Source organism: Eptatretus burgeri, chromosome 5 (assembly GCF_056783735.1).
Source record: "Eptatretus burgeri isolate ZD-2024b chromosome 5, Ebu_testis_v1, whole genome shotgun sequence".
In the NCBI taxonomy this organism is placed as follows: Eukaryota; Metazoa; Chordata; class Myxini; order Myxiniformes; family Myxinidae; genus Eptatretus; species Eptatretus burgeri.
The window spans coordinates 114199057-114223276 of NC_140965.1; the positions used below are offsets into that span (position 1 = coordinate 114199057).

Consider the following 24220-nt stretch of genomic DNA (forward strand, 5'->3'; position numbering starts at 1 on the left):
AGGTTTTAGAAATATCACCTAAGTTGTTGACTTTTGAGCTTTTGACCTCAAACACAATAGGCTTCTTATGACAAACTTGACCAGGTGGTGAAGTTTCATGAGGATCTGTTAAAATGTGTGACCTGTAGGCGATAAACAGACAGACAGACAGACATCCCGCTTTGATGCAACCCTGCTTTTACTGGACACCTGACCCTGACCCATGGCATTTTTTATTATTCAATTCAAATCAAATGGAAGACCAAATAGGTACAGTCCTGCATTGGAGTCATTAGAAGGAACCCGAACAAGCAAAAAGCAAACATTATCATCAAGAGGAACCTGGATAGGATTTGCATTTCAGCTGCTACTCCTCTACCCTCAAACCCATCCAGACACAAATGAGACTTACTCAAATAAATACAAAAGAACACAGATCAAAGAAATTAAATAATTCTGGCTGCCAGACCTTGCGTCCGATCAAGATGAAATTTAAAACATATATTCCACATCAATACTAGATCAGAATTGTAAAGTTTCACGTCGAATGATGAAGCGGTTCCAGAGAAAACATTATTTAGTATTTTTCTTCAATCCAATATGGCTGCCAAACCTCGTGACCGATGACATCATATGTGTAAACCTTTTGTTCCTCATGGATAGGTGGTCATATGTGTAACGTTTCGCCTCGATCTGTTCAGCCACTTCAGAGAAGAACATTTTTGAAGGATTTTTTTTCTTAACAATATGGCTACCAAATGACGTGACCGATGATGTCATCAATTATTTTTTCTGCAGACTATTTTATCCATCAGGTCAGGTCAGGTATGGGAGCATTTGCTGGAGCAGCGGCGTCTCTGCATCCACTTTCCGCCGGTACTTCAGGAGCCTCCATCTGGCCAACCCCCAGGCAGATGTCTGGCCCATCCCCATCTCCTTGAGATGCTGATCAACTTGCTGCAACCATGAGGCATGTGGTCGGCCCATTGGCCTCCTCCACTTACGAGGCTCCCTCACTGAGAATCTAGTGAGCAGGATGAGCATCAGGAAAACGAGCTACATGTCCATACAGACGCAACTGCCACGCACAGACTATGCAGGTAACAAATCTTATTGAGTCTCTCTCAGCAACCGCTCATTGGACACAAAGTCCAACCAGCAAGAGCCAAGGATTCTCCAAAGAAACCTGGCACCAAAGGAATTCAGTCTCCGTCTCAGCTCCCTGATCAGAGTCCAAGTCTCATATTCATACAGCAAGATTGGAAGCACCAAGGACCTGAAAACTCAGACTTTTGTCGTCCTGCACAGGTACTGACTGCACCACACCCCATGATCCAGTGAATCCAAAACTCCCCCAGGCCTGACCCAGACATCTATTGACCTCTGGCTAACAGCCAGCGGAGACATGAATATCACTGCCAAGGGAAGTGAATCTCTCCGTGATCTCACCATCCTCACCACAAAGAGGTACAGACAAGATAGCAGCATCCAAGATGTCATTGAGAACCTGGATCTTCGTTTTGACTCAGGAAATCCGTAATCCCAGCGGCTCAGACTCCTCATTCAGCATCTCGAGGGCCAACAAAAGGACATCTAGAATCTCCGCAAAGATGACTGCATCATCTGCGAAATCAAGGTCAGAGATCTTGACATTCCAAACGATGCACTGCAGCTTGATCTCAGAGATCCTCCACAGAATCCAGTCCATAAAAGCGCTGAAAAGTGTGGGGGTCAGTACACACCCCTGACAAACTCCAGTAACACCTGTAAATAAGTCAGAGATGGAATCACCACATCTCACAGCACTCTCAATACCAAAGTATAGTTCAGACATTAGATCAATCCGTTATGGTGGCACCCCACGAAGACAAAGAATCCTCCAGAGGGCATCCCGTTTCACTGAATCAAAATCTTTACAGAGAACAACATGGGCTACAAGCAGCCCCTGCCAAAACTCTCATCTGCATTCGGTGAGGACCTAAAGGGCAAGGATACGGTCAATCGTTCACCTCTTTGGTGTAAAGCATGACTGATCTGGACCCTGGTGCACAAGCAGATGGTGGCGAACCCTATCAATAATTATCTGGCCAAAGACCTTCCGCGACACGGAGAGCAGCATCACCTCTCGCTAGTAGTTGCAGTGCTGGCATTCACCCATCCCTTTCTAGAAATGGACAACAAGGCCGCTCTTCCAGTCAGTTGGGATGATGCCTGTGTTCCAGACAGAGCACAGAACTGCATGCAATGACAAGAGTACAGCATTTCCACCAGCCTTGAGAAATTCAGCAATGATGCAACAGATACCAGGAGCTTTACCTCATTTCAGCCAGTTCACCATAGCCTGTGTTTCCACAAACGAAGGTGGATCACAGTTGATTGGAGGATCAGCAATCGGGATAGTAACACCCCTGACATTCAACTCAACAGCTGGTGTATCAGCCTGGTGCAGCTCCTCAAAGTAACCAGCCGAGTGAGCCTTCACTTCAGACTCCTTGTTAAGAGCCCACCACCCCCCTCTCTGACTGCTCCGCTCAGTTGATTCTGTGTTTGGGGTTCACAGACCAGAGCATCCCCCATCATACACACACACACTATTGTGTGCAGAAGTGAAACCTTGACTGACTGCTCAGTTGATGATTCTGTGTTTGGGGTTCACAGACCAGAACGTCCCCCATTGCGCATGCACACACGCATGCGGACACAACATTGTGCAGAAGTTAAGTCTTGAGTGACTGCTGAGTTGATGATTTTGTATTTGGGGTTTGCAGATCAGAACGTCCCCCATTGCATGCGTGCACGTGCACACGCAATGTTGTGTGCAGAAGTGAAGCCTTGACTGACTGCGCATTTGATGATTCTGTGTTTGGGGTTCACAGACCAGAACGTCCCCCATTGCGCGCGCGCACGCACGCACGCACGCACGCACACACACACACACTGTGCAGAAGTTAAGCCTTGAGTGACTGCAGAGTTGATGATTTTGTATTTAGGGTTTGCCAATCAGAACGTCCCCCATTGCATGCGTGCACGTGCACGTGCACACGCAACGTTGTGTGCAGAAGTGAAGCCTCGACTGACTGCTCATTTGATGATTCCGTGTTTGGGGTTCACAGACCAGAACGTCCCCATTGCGCGCGCACGTGCACGCACGCACGCACGCACGCACACACACACATACACCGTTGTGTGCAGAAGTTCAGCCTTGAGTGACAGCTAAGTGAATGATTCTGTGTTTGGGGCTCACAGACCAGAAGGTCCCCCATTGCACGCGCACACTCACACACACACACACACACACACACACACACACACACACACACACACACACACACACACACACACACAATTGTGTGCAGAAGTTAAGCCTCAAGTGTGCTGAGTTGATGATTTTGTATTTGGGGTTTGCAAATCAGAACGTCCCCCATTGCGCGCACGCACGCACGCACGCACACAACGTTGTGTGCAGAAGTGAAGCCTTGACTGACTGCTGAGTTGAATATTCTGTGTTTGGGGTTCACAAATTAGAACGTCCCCCATTGCACACACACACCATTGTGTGCAGAAGTTAAGCCTTAAGTGACTGCTCAGTTGATGATTCTGTGTTTGGGGTTTACAGATCAGAACGTTCCCCATTGTGCGTGCGCGCACACACACCATTGTGTGCAGAAGTGAAGCCTTGACTGACTGCTCAGTTTATGATTCTGTGTTTGGGGTTCACAGACCAGAACATCCCCCATTGCACACGCACACACACACATACGTACACACACAACATTGTGTGCAGAAGTTAAGCCTCGAGTGACTGCCGAATTGATTATTTTGTATTTGGGGTTTGCAGATCAGAACGTCCCCCATTGCGCACACGCACACGCACACGCACACGCACACGCACACACACACACACACCATCGTGTGCAGAAGTTAAGCCTTAAGTGACTGCTCAGTTGATGATTGTGTTTGCAGATCAGAACGTTCCCCATTACGCGTGCACGCGTGCACGCACGCGCGCACGCACACCATTGTGTGCAGAAGTGAAGCTTTGACTGACTGCTGGGTTGAGGATTCTGTGTTTGGGGTTCACAGATCAGAACGTCCCCCATTGCGCATGCGTGCTAATATTCTAAATCACGGGTTCTCAACTAGGGGGGAATTGGGACCACAGATTGGCAGACTCAAACTGTTGGAATATTGATCTTTCTACAAACTATAATTCTACAGATTGTACATAATCTAGACATCACACTTTATTAAATAAGGTGTGATGTCCTGTAGATTATGTACAATCTGTAGAATTGTAGTTGTTTTTAATTTAATCTGTGACATTCAATATTTTATTTTGAATGCCACAGATTAAATTAAAAATAAGGATAAATATTTCACTTTATTATCTGTCGAAATATTCCATTTATAGTTATCTTTGACTTATTCTTGTTTTTAATTCACAGAATTTGGAGCCCATCACGAGTGTGAAAAAAAAGAGGGTACGATGATTCATATATTCAATATGGATTCACATCAAACATCATAATCAATGGAGAAGAAAGGCCTCAATGTGTTATTTGTAGTAAAGCTTTGTCAAATGATTCTATGAAACGAACAAAGTTGAAGCAACATTTGCAGAATGTTCATCCCTCAACACAAGGACAAAAGCTTTTTTGAACGTCATGGGAATGCTCTCAAAAAGATGAAGCTGGATTCAACAGGGGCATTCCAACAAATGAACCAAAAGGTTATTGAAGCTTCTTATGTCATAGCACTGGAGATAACAAAGCAGAAAAAAACCACAAACAATTGGGGAAACTGATCAAACCTTGTGCTCTCAAAATGGTGGAAATAGTTGGGAAATGGATTGGAGAAAAAACTTGCAGCAGTTTCACTATAAAACAGTTCTGTTCATAGGAGGATCAGCGACATGGCCATTGACATCAAGGATCAAGTTGTGCAGGAGATCAAGTCTGCAGAAGTTGGCTTATTTTCAATTCAACTCGATGAATCGACTGATGTGGCATCGTGTTCCCAGTTGCTGGTGTTTGCAAGATATGTTCACTCAGGTTCATTTAAAGATGAGTTTCTCTTTTGTTCTCCTCTTGAAACAACTACCAAGGCCTCAGATATTTTGGAAAAGTTTTCATCTTTCTTTGAATCAGAAAATCTTTTGTGGGATAATGTCTGTGGGTGCTGTGCAGATGGAGCACCAGCTATGTTGGGGACAAAATCTGGATTTCAACTTTGTGTGAAAAAGTGAAAGGCATTCATTGTATGATCATCATTAGGCACTGGCCTCAAAAACACTTCCAGCTCCACTGGGGAAGGTTTTGGATCAAACAATTCAAATTGTGAATTTTGTCAAAGGAGGAGCTCTCAACTCACGACTTTTCAAGCAGTTATGTATTGACATGGATGCAGGCCATCATTTGCTTCTTTTCCACACAAATATTTGATGGCTTTCAAGAGGAAATGTAACTGAGTGAGTGTTTGAGCTTAGAGATGAGCTAAATTATTTTTTGAAGTTCAGGGTCAGATGGAATTTTTTGCCTGGCTGGATGATGAGGAATGGATCATGCACCTTGCCTATTTGGTTGACATTTTTGAGCAGCTGAATGAACTGAATCTTCAGATGCAAGGAAGGAATACAAACGTCATAAAATTCATGGATTCCTTGAAAGCTTTCATGAGCAAGCTGGAAAATTGGAAGAGAAAGATTAAGATCAAAAATGTTGCAATGTTTGAGAAACTCATCAATTCTTGTTGCTGGTGAAGACAAGGTGCTTCCAGAATTTGCAAAAAATGAAATTTTGCAGTGCTCATTTGACACCACTGGAAAATGAATTCAGCTGATATTTTCCTGAACTCAGTGATGAGGAGTTGGATTTAATGTGAAATCCATTTAAATTGTCAGTTGAAAAAGTTCCTGATGGTTGTCAAGATTAATTTCTGGAGCTGAAGACTGATTCGGGAGCATGAGATATGTTCGATGAGAAATCAATCACAGAACTTTGGCCCTTGATGTGCGATTCCTACCCAAAAGTGGCAGAAAGAGCTATCCATGCATTGCTTCCATTTGTGTTGACATATCTTTGCGAGTCAAGCTTTTCAACTCTATTGCAAATGAAAACGAAGCAACAAAGTAGATTGGAGGTTGAAAATGACCTGCATTGTGCCCTTTCAAACACTCCGCGTATCCAAGAATTGGCGAAGAAAAAACAATCACAGATTTCTCAGTCACTGTAATCTTCATCAGAATAAAATTAATTACAATAACCTGGCATTCTATTGAACTTTTTGTTTATTGAAGTATGCTTCAGTAAGTCTGTTAAGTAATTAGTTACGAATCTAAAAAAAACCGACTTTTATTCAAGTTTTAAAATCCATCAACATTTTCTATTGCTATTAAATTTGTAAAATTCTACAATAAAAATAACCCAAGTGAATGTATATGTACTAGTATAGGAAAAATAAAAGATTTTCAATATTATATGCATATAATTTGGAATGTACCTTTTGAGTCAGACAATCTTGGAAAGGGGGGAATGACATTCTGACATATGGTGAAAAGGTTGCATGGGGCAAAAAAGTTTGAGAAATACTGCTCCAGATGGAAACTCAATTGACTTTATTTGCATACTACAGTACAATTATTTTCTTACTGATAGGCTGGATCTGGATTCGGACCTGAACTAAAATTTAATCAGCTTGTTCTTGTCACCTTTCCAACTCATCCACAAAGTTTGTTTGCAGCTAAATCTTGTGTCCTAAACCCATCACTATCTCTACCCACTTTACCCAGTCGCACCCAACTGTCCCTGGACTCTGTATCCTTTTCTCCTGACAAGGTGGAGAGCTTGCTTTCAAACCTCGAGTCAGATTCTGCAACCGGTCCAGACGGCATCAGCCCACGTGTCCTCAAAGCCTGCTCTTCTGCTCTTGCTCACCCTCTCTCTGTTCTATTCACCCTCTCATTTTCCCAAGGTCATCTGCCATCTGCTTGGAAATCTGCTAACATCACTGCCCTGCATAAAAAAGGTGCAAAAACAGATCCCTGTAACTACAGACCAATCAGCCTTCTCCCAATCATCAGCAAGGTTATGGAATCCATCATTGCTTCAGACATGAAATCCTTCCTCTTCTCCAATGGCTTGATTTCCAATCATCAATTTGGTTTCAGACCAGGTCACTCTACCCTGGATATGCTGCTACTGCTCTCCCATCAATGGATGGAGGTCCTCAATGCCAGACAGGAAATCCGAGCCGTATCCCTGGACATATCACGTGCTTTTGACACAGTCTGGCACCCTGCCCTACTCACCAAACTCTCTTCCCATGGTATTCAAGGCCATCTCCACTCATGGCTCGCAGACTTCCTCTCCTGTCGCAGTCAACGTGTGGCCCTAAATGGAGTTCTTTCATCCCCTCTTCCTGTGCAGGCTGGAGTTCCTCAAGGTAGCGTTCTGGGCCCTGTTCTTTTTCTGGTTTTCATCAATGATCTCTCGGACTCTCTGGAAAATCCTCTATTTCTCTTTGCCGACGACTCCACCCTCTGCCGTACCATCTGTCATCCCTCAGACCGGCAAGCAGCAGCTTCTTCGCTCACTGCAGATCTGGATAAAATCACAAACTGGTCCAACACGTGGAACATGTCTTTCAATCCACACAAATCTCACACTCTCACTATGTCTCTTCGAAAGGACCGTTTACAAAACCCCCCATCCACTTTCTCAACAATCCTCTGGAAGAAGTCTTTTCTTTCAAGCTTCTGGGTCTCACTATCTGCCATGACCTTTCCTGGGAAAGTCACATTTCCAACCTTGCCTCAAAAGCCAGTCGCCGACTGGGAATCCTCCGTCGTGCAAAGTCCTTCCTCGGCCCTCTTGAGCTCCTGACTACTTACAAAGCTTTTGTCCGTAGCCTGATGGAGTACTGCTCTCCCCTCTGGGCTGGTGCTCCTGCCTCCCACCTTTCTCGACTTCACGCTGTCGAAACCAGGGCTTTTAAGATCATTGGCATCTCCCGCAATGAAGCTGAGTCTTTGGGCCTCTCACTCAATCACCGCAGGTTGGTCGGTGGTCTTTCTGTCTTCTACCGACTCCTCTCCAGCCTTGCCCCCCTGCTCTCTCTGCGATTTGTCCCAACCACATTTCCACAGGGCGCTCAAGGTCCGCCAACAACCCCCTTCTGGTAAAACTACCAAAATCACGAATCACTGCTCATCTTCACTCTTTCATTCCTCTTTTTCCCGCCTTTGGAATAAACTTCCTCACTCTATTCTTTCCCATTCTTCCCTCCAGGCTTTCAAAACAGCTGTTCACCACCACCTCTTATCTTCCCCCATCCAAATCCTCGATCTTTTCTACCCCGATAATCCACCCAAGCCCACTTCCTTCAATTCTCCTGCTTTCCTTCCTGAAAGTCCCTGTAATGTCCATCTTCTCCTCGCCATGTTCCCCGTCCCATCCCCATCCCTCTCCCTTCCACAGTTCACCTGTGTCTGTTCCCCAATGTTTTGTCCCTTCCACTCCCACCCCTCTTGTCTCATGCCTCCTTGCTGTGAGTTGTGTGTTAGCTCTCATACGAGCCTCGACCAAGGTATACAAAAAAAAAAAAAAAAAAAAAAAAAAAAAGTTTCATCTGAATCCGTCCACAACTTTTTGAGAAATACATATATATATATATATATATATATATATATATATATATATATATATATATATATATATATATATATATATATATATATATATATATATTGTTGTGGTTGACGAAATTCGCAAACCACCATTCAGGTCCCTTAGGTGAGATATCTCTAAGTATGTGTAGTTAGGCCCAAACCCGTTGTTTCGAGGGAATAAATGTCATTCATTCGGGCTGCGACCCTTCTAGATAGCCGTTTTTCTTTTACTATCTTTATTTTGGACCAGCCGCCATTACTACCACCACCAACCACGTCTCAACAGCCATCACACAACAACCACCAGCCGCAACGCCGCTTCACAACAACAACAACAACAACGCCAACAGCCACGACCTTTACCGTCACATCTCGCTCTCGCAACCATCGCATCACCGCCATTTCCGCGCCGCTTGTGGGCACCGATACTGGACTCGTGCAGGGCGCGCACCGAGCAGCGTGTGCAGAAACATCAGAGCCTTTCCGAAGAAAACGGATCAAAAACGACTCACGCCCACTTCTGTTCCGTCCTATCGGCGAGCGTGGGGCGATTTGGCCCCGCCTCCAGGTGCGTTGGAGTAATATCGCTATATGCAAATTCATGGATCAAAAAGCATTCACGCCCACTTTTCCTCGGTCCAATGGGGAGCCAGCCAGAGGTGAAGGGTCGAAGGTAAAGGGTCGAAGGCGAAGGAGCGAGGCCCCGGGGGCTATAAAAGGGCCGCGTTCGCTCGCCGAAAAAGCAGTCGGTGGAGTTGCGAAGAAGAAGCAGTAGTAGGGAGTCGGTGGAGTTGGGAAGAGCCAGTCAGGAGAGGAGTCGGAGAAGGCGGTTGGACGGAGCTGTGGAGAGTTGGAGAGGTGGCGGCGGCGAAGGCGGTCGAGGGGGTGCTCGTGTCAGAGTCGGGGAGCTGCGGAGGGGAGAGGCCGGCAACGCGACCGAGGTCGTGGTGGAGACGCTCATCGCGGGACCCGAGCCAGGGATATATCCTCCTTCCCCCGAGAATCAACAACCCCCTCCTGTTTCCCCCCCCCGCGCTGAGATAGTGAGAGAAGGGGGCCCCGTTCCCACCCCATTCCAGACACTGTCCGCGAGGCCCGCGGAGTCGGGGCGCCACCGCCATTTTGCGGCTCATCATCAGACGGGTAGGCCCGACGCGGTCTCGGCCCCAGGCCGTCTGCCCCCTCATAGTGGAGGGTGGTCCCTTTTTCTTTTGCTTTGAGTATATGTGTTGTCGGCGCCGTCTGTGAAGTAAAACTGTATAAGTGTTGCCGTGTGCTCGGTAGTCGGTTAGCTCTGCATTGTCTTTTGCTTTTACATTTGCTTTTTGTGCATTATTGTGTGTTTCTTCTTCTTCTTTTACATTTGCTTTTGGTGTAATTGTATATGTGTGCTTTCCGTTCATCGCGAAATAAATGTGCTTTATGTTGAACTGTTTTCCCGTTTCGCTTCGTCTTTTCCTTTATTGAATCTCCATCTTACTTCACGTAAAGGGTTGGTCGTGGGCTAAAACGCCCGATAATTAATCGAACCGTCGAGGCCGACGATAACACCGCTCGGTTATCCCGATAGTACGGAACGGGTCGCTTAAAGTGGCCCGTGTCCGAAGTCGACCTGCGGCGAGGTGCGATCGCCCGGTCTACCCTCCGTGTGGGTACTTAGGTAGGTCGAATTTGGCGAGCAACCCTATCCCACGCGGGGGCCGATTGGCACGATCGTGGTGAGGCCGAAAGGTCCACCCGTGACTAGTTCCCGGCGTTAGTCCGAGAGGGTCACGACGGGATTGTCCGTCCGGTGGGCGACGTGCCGCGATTCGAGTTACGTGGCCGTCCGCACGCCGGCGGGCGCGAATCCGCAACTATATATACATATATATATATATATATATATATATATATATATATATATATACATATATATATATATATATATATATATATATACATATATATATATATATATATATATATATATATATACATATATATATATATATATATATATATATATTGTATGATGCATCAGACAATATTCAAATTCTCTTTTGAAATATATATATTCAATTTTATTTGAATGATTGAAATTATATATATATATATATATATATATATATATATATATATATATATATATATATATATATATATATATATATATATATATATATATATATATATATCTTTTACCCTGATCTCTCAACGGTGAAAAATCATTATAAAATTCTCAGATCCAGATCCGGATCCGAATCTTCACCAAAATCTTATTATTTCGGCGGTGTCACATCCCGAAGCTCAACATCAAATTTCGTCCGAATCCGTCCACAATTTTTGAGATATTTTGTTCATAAACAAACAACCAAACACACAAACAAAGACAGGGGTGAAAACAAGTTTCATCCACCTTCGGTGGTGGAGGTAATGAACCTGCAGTACTCTTCTTCTTCTTCTTTCGGCTGCTCCCGTGAGGGGTCGCCACAGCGGATCATCCATTATGATCCGCATGATGATTTGGCGCAGGTTTTACGCCGGATGCCCTTCCTGACACAACCCTGGTCACCTCTTACGACACAGGGATATGGTACACCTATTCTAACCGGGGCATACACCGGTACTCACTTCGCCAACCTCGGAAGGATAACAGGTTGAGTCAACCTCCTGGTGTGTATTAATTCAAGCGGAAAACGGGGCTTGAACTCAGGACCTTTTGGATCCCAAGCCGCTACCCTAACCACTACGCCAACACCAGGCTATGAACCTGCAGTACTGTACTTCACATATTTAGGTGCATACAGTACTGTACTTCATTTTCAATAAAATGATGGCTTTAATGATCATTATAAAAATAAAAAAATAAAAAAAAAAATCAGGAAGTTTAGTGTTATTGAAGTAATCCAGAAGCAGTCGATTGAACCGTATATAAGAATGGAAGGATAACAGATTTTCACGCTACACGCACCAACGTGTCACCACCACAGGCGGCGCCATTTTGCTCGGCCCAATGAATGATTCACCACAGCCCGTGTTGCATTATGTTTACCTCAGAAAGTGTTCACATCGACTTCGACTTTCAACTTAGAATTAACATTGAATATTCAGGATGCCCGTCAAATTTATCACACGAGTTGAAATATACCCGATCGAGTGGGCCGTGCCGAAGATTGTGCTTGGTGGAGACAAATTCGCACCACCCATCATCTTTCCAGTCTTTTATACAGTTCAATTAAGCAGTCCCGAATACCACACTTGTAAACCATCCTATTGAGCCTTTATTTAAATTGAACCACTGCAAAACTGGAGCTTCCTGGAAGTATTATAAAGGTGATTTATGTTCGATGGTGTTCAAGTGTATAATTAAATTTAAGCAAAATAAAGATTGTTGAATTCATATAAATAAATCAATTCCGTGTTTCACAGCCAGTTTCCATATTGTCCATGACATCACCCTAAATAAGCCGAAGGAGTAAAGAACAAAGATGGAGTCATCATGAGGAACCTGGACAGGATTCAGGTTTCAGCCGCTACTCCACAACCTTCAAAACCCATAAGCCAGCCACCCTGAACCGTACGGTGCGTACCATCTCAATTCTCCACTCAAATCTGGGGTGTGTTCAGTTACCACGTTTCTTCACCAAGTGGCTTAAGCTGGCACTCCATTCAAAACCGTTTATAAGGAACGGCCGGCTTGGCAAGCGCTAGCTAGCTGCTTGGTAACTGAACACACCCCTGATCAGTTGGAGCTTGTGAGCACACGTGGACCTTTGGACATCGATCTGATAAGGATCTCCCCTCTTGGTCCCACCTATTCGTTAGAGAGATTACATTCGACGAGTGAACGTATGCTATCCGGTCTCTGAAGGGAAAGGACCGCTACATGAGCCCCCCCCCCCCAGTGAGGGAGTCCATCTCACCCTCATGGTTTAATGTCCATGATGAAATACCGTAGGTGGGCCGGTGGCCATATGACTCGCCTCCGGTGCATGGTCCTTGATGGTGGGGCAGTAGCCATGGGTAGAGGTGGGGCAGGTGCACCGTTTGCTGTCAAAGGCTCCTTGAGGAGAGCTGGTCAACTGTGACCGTTTCATGACAACCATGGCGATCTATCACAAAGGTTTTATTATTTCTGCTGATTACCATGAAAGGTCCATCATAAGGTATTTGTAATGGCATTTGGACTGCATCGTTTCACAAATACACACGAGGTGGTCGTGAGAGAAACAGGTATGTGCACCATGTGTTGTCCGTGCCAGGCAGGAAACACCGGTCATAACTGCAGCACATGGCTCCGAAGGCGGTGCATGAAATCATATGGCACAAGCGATGGTGTACTTGGCGGTGTTACCAACTCACCAGGCAGTCGTAGCGGCCGGCCATCGACCGATTCTGCCGTCGTGCAGTTGAGATCCTCCTCGAACGTGGAACGAAGTCTGAGGAGTGCGATAGGAAGTTCGTCTGGTCTGCCCAATTGGGCTCAGAATGCATCCTTAAGCCAACGGTGAAAACGTTCGACCATGCCGTTTGCTTGTGAGTGTAAAGCCATGGTCCTATGTCGGTCTGTGCCAAGAAGATGATTGAAGGAACTCTAGAGGTTGGACTCGAATTGATGTCCTGATCCAAGACGATGGTGAAAGGAACACCGAAACGGTGCACCCAATCAGAGGAGGGATGCATTGGCACAATCTTCCGTCATCATGGTTCCCATGGGTATCATCTCGGGCCACCACGTAAACCGATCCACACATGTGAACAGGTATCAAAATCCTCGTGAAGGTGGCAGTTGGCCTACAATGTCGACGTGGATGTAGTCAAAATGATTTGATGGCTCATCGAAGGGTTGTAAAGGAGCTGCCACAAGGAGGTGTATTTTGGAAGTTTGACAAGCAAGACAGGAACGTGTCCACGTCTGGATATCTATATACAAAACGTGTTGCGATGAAGCGTTGTGTTACGCGCATCCCTGGGTGTGACATTTTGTGGAGGGTATCGAAAATAGTTCGGTGGAAAGCTATGGGCACAATCGGTAAAACAGCCCCTGTGGAAGGTGAGTTCGCTACCTGGCAAAGGAACACTCTAGTTTCATGGTATTATTTGTGATCCGCAATGCCTGGATCGTGTCAGCGTTTGGTTGTGCCAGTACCATTGGCCGTTTGTCAATGGTCTCCTCAACTGCAATGATGCCACAACGGGATAGAGCGTCCGCCACCACGTTGTAAAGTCCTCCAATATGTCAGATATCTGACGTGAACTCTGCGATGAAGGACGTGTGTTGAGTCTGACGTGGCGAGTAATCTTTGCTAATGTGCAACCATCTGGTAAGTGGCTTGTGGTCTGTAAACACACAGAAATCTCCACCTTCTATAAAATACCGAAAGTGTTTCACAGTTCGATAGATGGCGAGCAGCTCTTTATCAAAGGAGATGCAGTGAGTCTCAGCATTCTTCTCTCACAAACTTATGCCAGCCATCGGTCTCAATCAGCAACCACAAATTGCTACAGGAATGTCAGCAATGTAGCTGCAGCAAGGGCTTCTTTTGATTTTGTAAAAGCATTCTCGCAGGCATCCGTCCACTTGAGTACAAAATTTCAATTGGACAGTTGGTTATGCAGTCATTGCGGTATGAAGGCACATTGTGGCACAAACCACCAATAGAAGTTCAAAAGTCCCAATTATTCCTGTAGGGCTGTCTGTGTCGTCGGCTGTGGAAACTTTTTGATGGCGTGGACTCGGTCTGGGAGAGGCTGCCAGTCATAGACCGACACACGGTGGCCAAGGAAATCGATAGTGGTCAGTCCAAGCTCACACTTATCGGGGTTGACGAAGAGGCCGTAGTCAAGAATGTTTTTTCAGTAGAAGGGCTGGCACCAAGTATGTCATCCAGGTAGACAAACAATAAGTCCAGGTCCCGGCAGACCTCATCCATGAAGCACTAAAAGGTCTCTGCGGCATTCCGCAATCCATATGGCATTCTCGTATACTCAAAAAGGCCGAAAGGTGTAACGATGGCCGTCTTCGGAATGTCCGACTCCGCCATGGGGATCTGGTGATAGGCCTTCACCAGATTGATTTCTGAAAACACCTTGGCCCATGCCGGAGTCGAGGAGAAATCATGCATATGTGGGATAGGGTACTGGTCAGGGACGGTGGCATTGTCCGGCACATGGTAATCGCCGCATGGACACCACTCACCATTCTTCTTCAGCACCATGTGCAACGGCAGCATGTGATTGCTGGACAAACGGCGGACAATCCCAAGTTTGAGAAGGGTGTTAAATTCAGCTTTGGAAGTCATGAGGCGCATCGGGTACAAACAACAGGCTTTGGCTGTCCAATCTCTTACTTTAATGTTTAGATGTCTAATGTCTTGACACACCGCTGGTCTACGGGTCTCTATATGATGGGGTATATGGTGTGAACGCCGTGCTTGCCTGACCTGTGGTGCTGTGAGGACCGGGAACGCAGATCATAAGTCCAAAAATTCCCACCTGGTGTCGATGAAAGATAGCTGTTGAGCTCCTTGCACCATGACCCCAGTTTCGACAGTAGCTAATGTGGTCGAGTAAAGGAGGCGATCGCTCTTTAGGTCGACAATGAGTGAAAACTCGTGGAGGAAATCAGCGCCAATGATTCGTTGTTGTATTTGTGCAATGACGAACAAAAAGGTAAAGTTGCCGATGTAACGCAATGTCGAGGGTAACTTGCAGTCTCCAAAATGTGGCAATCGGGCTGCTATTAACTGCGACTAGAGGTAGTCCCGGGAGACAAATGATGGTCACCGGGTGTATCTGGTACCACAGATATGCTCACTCCGGTATTGACAAGGTATCATTATTTGCTGGATCGCTCATCGCAGATAACAACCGTCCAGTGGTGTTGGTCATGGTTGCTAATGTCATTATTGGCGACCGGCCTGCCAGTTTAAAGGCCAGGCGCATCAAGGTCTTTCCATCCGAGGTTTGAACATGGATCTGCATTGGCCAAGGCAGTTGTAAGGCAGTCATCAGTTGTTGGAGGACAAAAAAAATATGCTGTGTAGCCATTGTAATCCTGGCCCTGCCCAACAGACCCATATACAACTGCGATTTAAGAGAATTTGAATGTTGATTTGAGCAATAGACACATGGCTTTAAAACATCACTTCGTTGGAATTTTGAAAAACCAGGCATAACCGGTCAGGGTCACCATATTTGGCATATCCAATATGGCCTCTATTGGTCTTTTTTTCACCCTTTTCTTTACCTAATCTTTAAAAAAAAAACGGTCTCTTAAAATGTTTCAACTTCCTCTTTCACACTTGTGGTTCTCTGTATTATATCATAATTCACTACTCTTCTTCTTCAAAAGACTTTTCAATTCAACTTTTCCTTCATCCCACATCTAAAAACTCCAACTGATACAACGTTTCTTTTCTCCATTCTCTCAATTCTCCTTCATTGAATACTTCACGTAATGTCTTGAAATGTATCTCTAACTTAAAAAAAAAAAGTAATTCCAATTTGCAATGCATGTTCTTCTTCCATAAATCATCCTTTTTCCCCAACTTCAGTGCTAATTCATCCCACCTCCTCAAATCTACCTCCTTTGAACTCACATGTTATACCCTCCTTAACCCTCCCATCTTGCCCCTCATCCGACCTCCTCTCCTAGCACCTCTTCACTGTTTTAGTATCAGCAGCTCCTCTGGTGTCCCAAATTGTGTGGTGTTCAAACATCTGTGGGCTCCATTCTAACCAAACATATCTCAGTCTCTCAATCAGTACACTCAACATCTCAAACATGCTCTTTCTTTCCTCTCGTCACACCACCCCCTCTTCCCGAGCCATCAAATCTTGTGCCTCCCCCTGCCCGCTCCCTTCTTCACTATTCCATGACCAAGTCTCATCCTTCCCCTCTCCCCCCAAGCTGCCCCTTGGCCGTGCCTGCTTTCATCGTCTCCCCACCTTCTCAAAGCTTCCCTCTCACCCCTCCCACTCAAAGCAACCTTCACTCTCTTCCCTCTCCAAGCTTCCCTCTCACCTTTCTGAACCCCCCCCACCCTTCTCCCTCAACTCTCCTCTCTCACCCTTTTCGCTCCAATCTTCCCCTCACTCCCACTTCAAAGTTGCCCCCCACCCCCACCATCACATCTACAAAGCTGCCTCCTTCCTACTGCCATCTCTCTTCTGCATCATTCCTCCACCTCCTCCAATCTTCAACTTCTCTCTGCCCCTTTTTTATTCCTCCCCACTGTGCCTCATCCCATCACCACTGAGCCTTTTCTCCTCCTCATCCGGCACTCTCCTCGAGCTTTTCTGCAATCGCCCACACACTGTCAACAACTCTCCCTGCCTCCCTCGTCCTACCCTCCCCTTCCCCTCCACCCATTCCTCTTCTTCTTCAACAGTTTGGACCTAAACATCTGGGGTTTTGTGATTCAAAGTCAAGATCACCTCCCAAGGCCAAGGTACTTTTCAGCCTAAATCATGGAATATTCACATCTTCGTAGCATTTCAATTGCTTTCCATGGTCCACGCATCTCAGAGTATCTAATATTTCACACCCACCCCCATGCGCAAGCCCTCACCAGCACATCAGGATCTGCCACTGTTAAATGCACATATTTCAAACTGAAATTTGTTTCTTTTCTTGAATTGTGATCCTTAATTTGCTTTTCTGATGTTTCAGATGATGGAAGATCGATCATAACCATGGCACAGAGAAAAGACAAATATACATCACAACTAAAGGGGCTTACTGAAGCCTGGTGTTGGCGCAGTGGTTTGGGAAGCGGCTTGGGATCCAAGAGATCCTGAGTTCAAGCCCCGTTGGGGCACTGAATTAATACACCAGGTTTTTGACTCAGCCTGTCATCCTTCCGAGGTCGGCGAAATGAGTACCAGTATACTGGGCCGGTGTATACCCCGGTTAAAATAGGTGTACCATATCCCTGTGTCGTAAGAGGCGACCAGGGTTGCGTCAGGAAGGGCATCCGGCGTAAAACATGTGCCAAATCACTATGCGGATCATACGGATGATCCACTGTGGCGACCCTGAAAGGGAGCAGCCGAAAGAAGAAGAAGAAGAACTAAAGGGGCTTATTGATCGTAATCCAAAGACCGTACTGATCCAAAGTACAAAAAAAAATCGAATCTAATCAACATTCATGATAATTACCATTCAGAATATACAGAGACCAGGCTGTTTATATATATATATATATATATATATATATATATATATATATATATATATATATATATATATATATATATATATATATATATATATATATATATATATATAGTGATGCCAGTTAGTCAATATAATCATTTTTTATTTGAAATATCTGTATACACATACTTGGCTGTACCCACAGCAATAGAGTCTATACAATATGGATCATAGTTATGCCAAGAGAATTTGTGTAGTAAACAAAACTCCAGATCAAACTTACACCCAAAAGTTAGAAAACCTGATGCAAGCAGTTTAAAAGTTCCATCTCTCGTGTCCTCAATAAACTCAGACCATCAGTATTCACTACCGGTACATCAAATTCCTACATCATATTCCAGGACACCTGTTTCATTAGATCCAGTGAACTTAAATGGTCAAAAGGACACCATAATTATTCAGGGAAAATCTTTTGATGTATCTGGGGATGGAAATAGCTTCTTTCACTGAATAAGCTTAGCCATCCATGGGAACATTTTCAAGGCCAAGTTTTATAGAAAACTGATTTGTAAAACAATCTTTGACAACTGGGATGATTGGAAAGACTACGCCTTATTATGTCATGACTTGGAGTCTTCAAGTTCAAGTGCTTACTTCAAAAACATGGTTTCTGGGAATGGGTGGGCAACAGCTTGCGAAGTCCAGGCAGCATCTCTCCTTCTGGAATGCAGCATTGTAACTTGGTTGAGGGGTGGTAGATTCAATAAAGTTTCTCGATCATATGAAATATGTTACAATAAAGACGACTGTATTGTGGAAGATGCTACCTCAGATACCATCACTCTATTGATGATTAACAACCATTTCAAACTTCTTAGAGAAATAATCAAGGAAGACAATGGGTGTGTTACAGATTCAAGGACATTACATGTCAAACAAAAGCGAATGAATGCCACAGATTCAAGGGCAATACAGGTAAAACAAAGGCGAAATAATGCTACAGAAGTTACTGCTGCAAAAAATAATAAACAGAAATCACAACATCAACATCATGTAACAACATCCAACAGCACATCCAAAGCATCATGTGCACAAAATCATGCAGATAAGCCCAGTGGTCTTCCAATATCTTCAAATACTAGTAACTGTGAAATAGCAGATCACAATGTGAAATAAATGTTCAAGGACTCTGCTGAAGAAATTAACAGGCCAACAGAGACCGTCGCATGTATACCAACTGAAGAGTCAGACTTGTACCACAGTTGTAGAACACTAGGTATTGAATACGAGGTTCCGAAAACAAAAAAGAACAAAATCTTCGGATTTTACGACTTCGAAGAAAAAAAAAACTCTTGAACCGGAAATTGATACAAGAACACTGCCTCCTCCTCATCCATTAAACGCAAACCAAAATCGAAACCGAGCAATGGATTCGATAAGGGCTTTCAAATTAGAACAAGTGTCATATTCATTCTCATCTTGTGAAATTTGTCATGAATGCAGACTGGAAATGAAAATGTCACCGAAAGTAAAAAAAATGTGTGTGCAAGATGCTCTAATGACAAAGAACCAGTCAAAATGTTCTCTGTAGAAAACAGGATGGACCCAGGAAATGTCCCACAGGAGCTGCAGCATTTGACCCTTGTTGAACAGCAACTCATTTCCAGAATTTCACCAACTATAAATGTACACATGTTGAAACATGGTGGAATTGCTGCAAATGGTCACTGTGTGGCATTTCCTCAAGCCATTAATGAACCTGCCCAAATATTTCCAAAGCTTCCTGAAGAGATTAAAATCATTCGAGTTCATAAACAGGGTAAAGATGATACAAGTAAAGAATTCAGAGTCCGGCGATATGTAGTGCAATCTGCTCTGGTCTGGTTAAAATCCAAAAATCCAGCTTATGCGGATATTATTAGTCAGGAAAGATTGAATCAGTTGCCTTTAGATGGTGAAATTGTCATACACACAGTGGAATATAACCCCAATACAACTACACACATCAATGACAAAGGCCCTGCCCCGGAACAAATTGATCCCTGCATCAATGATAGATAGTGAAACGGTTTCAGGTGTATTATTGCCTGAACCAGCTGTGGATATTCGAAAGCATGTTGAAAACACAGTAAAGGAGGTAACTGGGGAAGATCATGGGGAGGTTAGGGTCAATAAACAGGGCATTGTAACTATTCCTTAGCCAACACGAGACAACACCAGTGTCTGAATTTACATCAAAACATTTCTTTACCCTAACCTTCCCATGTTTATTTCCATATGGCACGGGTGATTTTCATATCAACCGTCCCCAGACATGCACTTCGATGTCCGATTGGGCAGAGCATTTGCTCTGGTATGAAGATGGTAGGTTTGCAGCACATAACTTTTTCAAGTTTATTGTTCACAATATGATCATGAGAAAGCATGCACTAGAACAGAGTAGTTACATTGTGAAGCAGCAGTTGGGAGATGAGCACATGACAGTGGACGATCTGAAGCAAAGAATTGAAAAGGGTGATAACTCCATTGGACAGAAGATGCTTTACTTTGGAGCTAAGTTACATGGAACATCACAGTATTGGGCTCAAAAAGGCAAGGAGCTCAGGTCCCTTATTGAATTTCAGATAAATGCTCGAAGAGGTTTACCATCATTTTTTAAAACTGGTAGTTGTGCTGAGTATTACTTTAAGCCATTACGAAGATTGTTGCAGATTTACAATCATGAAACAACTGGCAAAGAGATATTGATTTGCAGAACCGAAACAAACTGCATGCATCTCTTCAGAGAAATACTCATATTGTTGGTCAATACTTTGACCTCCGTACTCAGGCATATTTCAGACAAGTCATGGAACCAGTTTTTGGTGTCGATACATTTTGGTATAGGCAGGAATTTGCAAAGTCTAGGGGTATGATACATTGGCATGGCTTGTGTTGGCGATCTGATAGGGAACCACATAATCTACTGTACGAGGCTGTTCAGAAGGGACTCTTGGATGGTGAGTGTGCTGAAGAGTTATCCAGGTGGGCAAAGGCTGTATTTGGATTAACAGCATGTCACCCAGCTGGGACTGATGAGAATGGTCATCCCAGAAAAGATCTCTGGGCACCACCTGAAGGATTCGCACCAGCACCACCAGAGGAGAAAAATCCATTCGTCAAGTTGCTAATGGATGTTTCCGAGTCTCAAGAATCTCTTCTGGAAGATCAAATCCTTTTGACAAATCAAATCAACTTGCACCGTTGTTCCGACTACTGCTCGAAAACCCCAAAACCATGACTCTCTCGAGTCCAAAAGGGAAACAGAACATGTAGAATGGGATTTAGTTCATTCAATACTTCTGGTAGAGAGTTGCGGGGAAAACCAGCTCTTGTTAAGGATTTGAATGGCTCAAATCGTTTAGAAATGGAGCGAGACCATCCAATGTTTGTATAACATTCACAATATCACACAAAGGGCTGGAGAGCAAATGGAGACATATCAATGATCGTCTCCAAAAGCAATCCAGAGAATCTATCTGTCAATGAGATTATTGCCACTGAAAAGTATGTCTGTGGATATGCTTGTAAGGGTAACGAACATACTGGGGCAACTGTTGACCTTTTCAATGACATGGTCCATTGTGCAGAGGAATCCACTGGTGCTACAGCTAAATCACTCTGTACCAAATTACTAATGGGTACTGTAAAGCGTGATGTTTCAGCCGTTGAATCATCCTTTGAACTGGCATCTTTGCCACAACACCGAAGTAGCCACCAATTTCAAATGGTGAGTTTGTCTGGTTCAAGAGTTTTGGAACGTCAAAGTTCAACTGTCACCAAGAACACCCCTCTTGACAAATATTTAAGTCGTCCCGAGGAAGAAGTTACTTCATGGTACAATTTCATTTGTAAACTGGGAAAGGTGCCAGTAATTTCCGGAAGTCAGATCCGTGCTACTTGGCCTTTGGATGAAGAATATTGCCGAACGATGCTCCTTCTTCACTGGCCAAACTGGTGGTCATTGAATGAGATTGGTGTACCAGAATAAACATGGTGCAGGAAAATGGAACATTTTCTCCAATCCAATGACTGTCCAAGTTTTGTCAAAGCTGATATTGAGAGGGCTAGAAGGCATGCAGAAGATGGTGACTATTCTGACCAAGAAGATATCCCTTCAGAGAATGACTACTCTGATATGGAGTAGCCTGAATGGATGGACCTTGTTCAGCCACATGTAACATTTGAGGACAGTGTTTCTGATTTTGTATATGATGATGGAGGAGTCGATTATGACTGGGATGCTGCTAGTCAGTTGTATCCTATGAATGAAGCGCCGCAAAATGGTTAGAGGCAGTAACTGCAGAACATCGGGAAAACAAAGATGCTGAAGGTCTGCAGTTACCAGACGTCAACTTGACATTGCTGAACAAGGATCAGCGTTTCACCTTTAATCTGGTGATGAAAACTATGCTTGATTATAAAGATAATCCTGAGCACTGCAAACTCTTGCATCTCATTGTAGGTGGCATGGCAGGTTCCGGTAAGTCATTCTTGATCAAAAGCTTGGTGAAAGCCATTCGTATTTTGTTCAACAGGAACAAAGCTGTTCAAGTTCTCTGTCCCACTGGTAATGGTGCCAATATTATTTCAGGCACAACATTACACAGCTTCCTCAAGGTACCTACAGGGGCAAAAACAGTGAAGGAAATGTCTGTTCCGGACGGATTACTCAGAGAAGCGTTTCAAAGGAACTGTGAGGGTGTCATTGCTTTGTTAGTAGACGAGCGCTCACTTGTCGGCTGCAATACACTCGGATGGATGGAGTTTAATAGCAGATGTGGAATGAATAATGGTTCAAATTTTTCAGAACTATGGGGAGGTATTCCACTTGTTGTTTTTCTTGGTGATCATGTTCAGCTCCCTCCAGTGTGTGACTCTCCTGTCTACAAATGGAAAAGCAAGATTCCCGCTGCCTTACATGGATCCCTTGTCTGGAAAGCTTTTGAGCATGCAGTTGTCTTGAAATCCATAATCCGTCAGGGAAATGATGAGGAACAGCTAAAGGAAACTTTACTGTCATTACGGGACTATGAAACAACACCCGAACAGGCACACTGGCTGCAGCAATTCCAGTGGGAGCAACTTCTGTCATCCCATGGTGTTGATTTATTGTCCCGTATGAAGAGTTGAGGCTTGTTTGTTTTCCCAACTCATGCAGAAGAGTGGGATCACAATAAAATTCAAATTTTGGAGGCAAACAAATCCACACCCATAGCAAAAGTCGATGCTGTTCACAAGGGTTTTCATGGCAGTAGTGCAAGAACTGATAAAGCTGGTGGTCTCTCTCAAACATTATATCTGTGTAAAGGGGCAAAACTCATGTTGACGTCAAATCTGCTAGTTGACTTTGGTCTTTTCAATGGATCAATGGGCACAGTAGTTGATATCATTTATCGAAATGGCCGAAGTCCTAGGGAATTCCTTCCAGATGTTGTAAAGGTTAATGTCCCAAAGTACAATGGCTCCCCCTTTATGCAGAATCAACCACACATAGTGCCAATTGTGCCAGTGGAGAGGAGGGTAGACTGCAACTGTCATGGGTGTAGCAGAAGGCAAGTGCCTCTTAGGCTTGGCTGGGGAACAACAATTCATCGTTGTCAAGATATGACAATTGGCGATGGTGAGCTACATCGCTATATTGTAATAAGTCCAGGCAACAAGGCTTTTGAATCTCACAATCCTGGAGCCTTGTTTGTCACACTCTCCAGGGCAAAATCTGCTGGAGTGAATGGATCAGATCCAGATTTTGCTTGGCATCCTAATGTTTTGGTAAATGAAGATCGATTGTGTCATGTTGTTCGAACTCCTACAAGAACAGCGAGAACAACAGAAATCAGAAGGATTGCAGGCATTGCAAGAGAAACGAGAACTGTTTTTCATGACCTTGACTGTGATGATTGCTTTCACAATTACCTTCAAGTTTTAGAGGAGCATAATACTTCTGGTGAATATGAGTGATTTGTGAAGCAGCTCACCACCAATCACAGTGGACACAATATTTGTGGATCATGATATTCACGAAGCTTTGTTATGAAACATTTGTCAAATATGGTAGCTCATATCTGAGGCATGTGACATGACTATCGCTGGCCTTCCTCCATGATTTGCGATATAGACATCTGCTTTCCTTGATGTATCATCATGGTTTGGCTGTATAGATTTACTATATGCCCATCCAGATGTGATGATTTGCTGGTATCTAGCATGTACATAGTGATGTTCAGACACCAGTATTTACAGTGGTATATATGTGAAAGCTTACAAATTCCCAAGATGGATTGTGACATTTTTCTGTTCCCCAGCTGCACATGCAGTACGTACGATACTGTTTGTATCATATATTGACAATGTGGATAATTCTACACGCATACATGTATGCGAGTTCATTGGTG

General features: G+C 44.2%; 1 protein-coding gene across 4 annotated transcripts in view; it reads right to left on the minus strand.

Annotated features, from left to right (window-relative positions):
* Positions 1 to 24220, minus strand: part of LOC147027200 (uncharacterized) — a 101592-nt gene that overhangs the window by 72885 nt on the left and 4487 nt on the right. For 2 of the 4 annotated variants that reach the window (XR_015058728.1, XM_085883412.1), the window contains one exon: positions 18441 to 18506. The exons of the other annotated variants lie outside the window; for them this stretch is intronic. Coding sequence is in view for 1 of the 2 variants with exons in the window: in XM_085883412.1 (XP_085739538.1) it covers positions 18441 to 18506 (66 nt within the window). In the remaining variant the exon portion in view is untranslated. The remainder of the gene's footprint in view (positions 1 to 18440; positions 18507 to 24220) is intronic. 4 annotated transcript variants of the gene reach the window in all.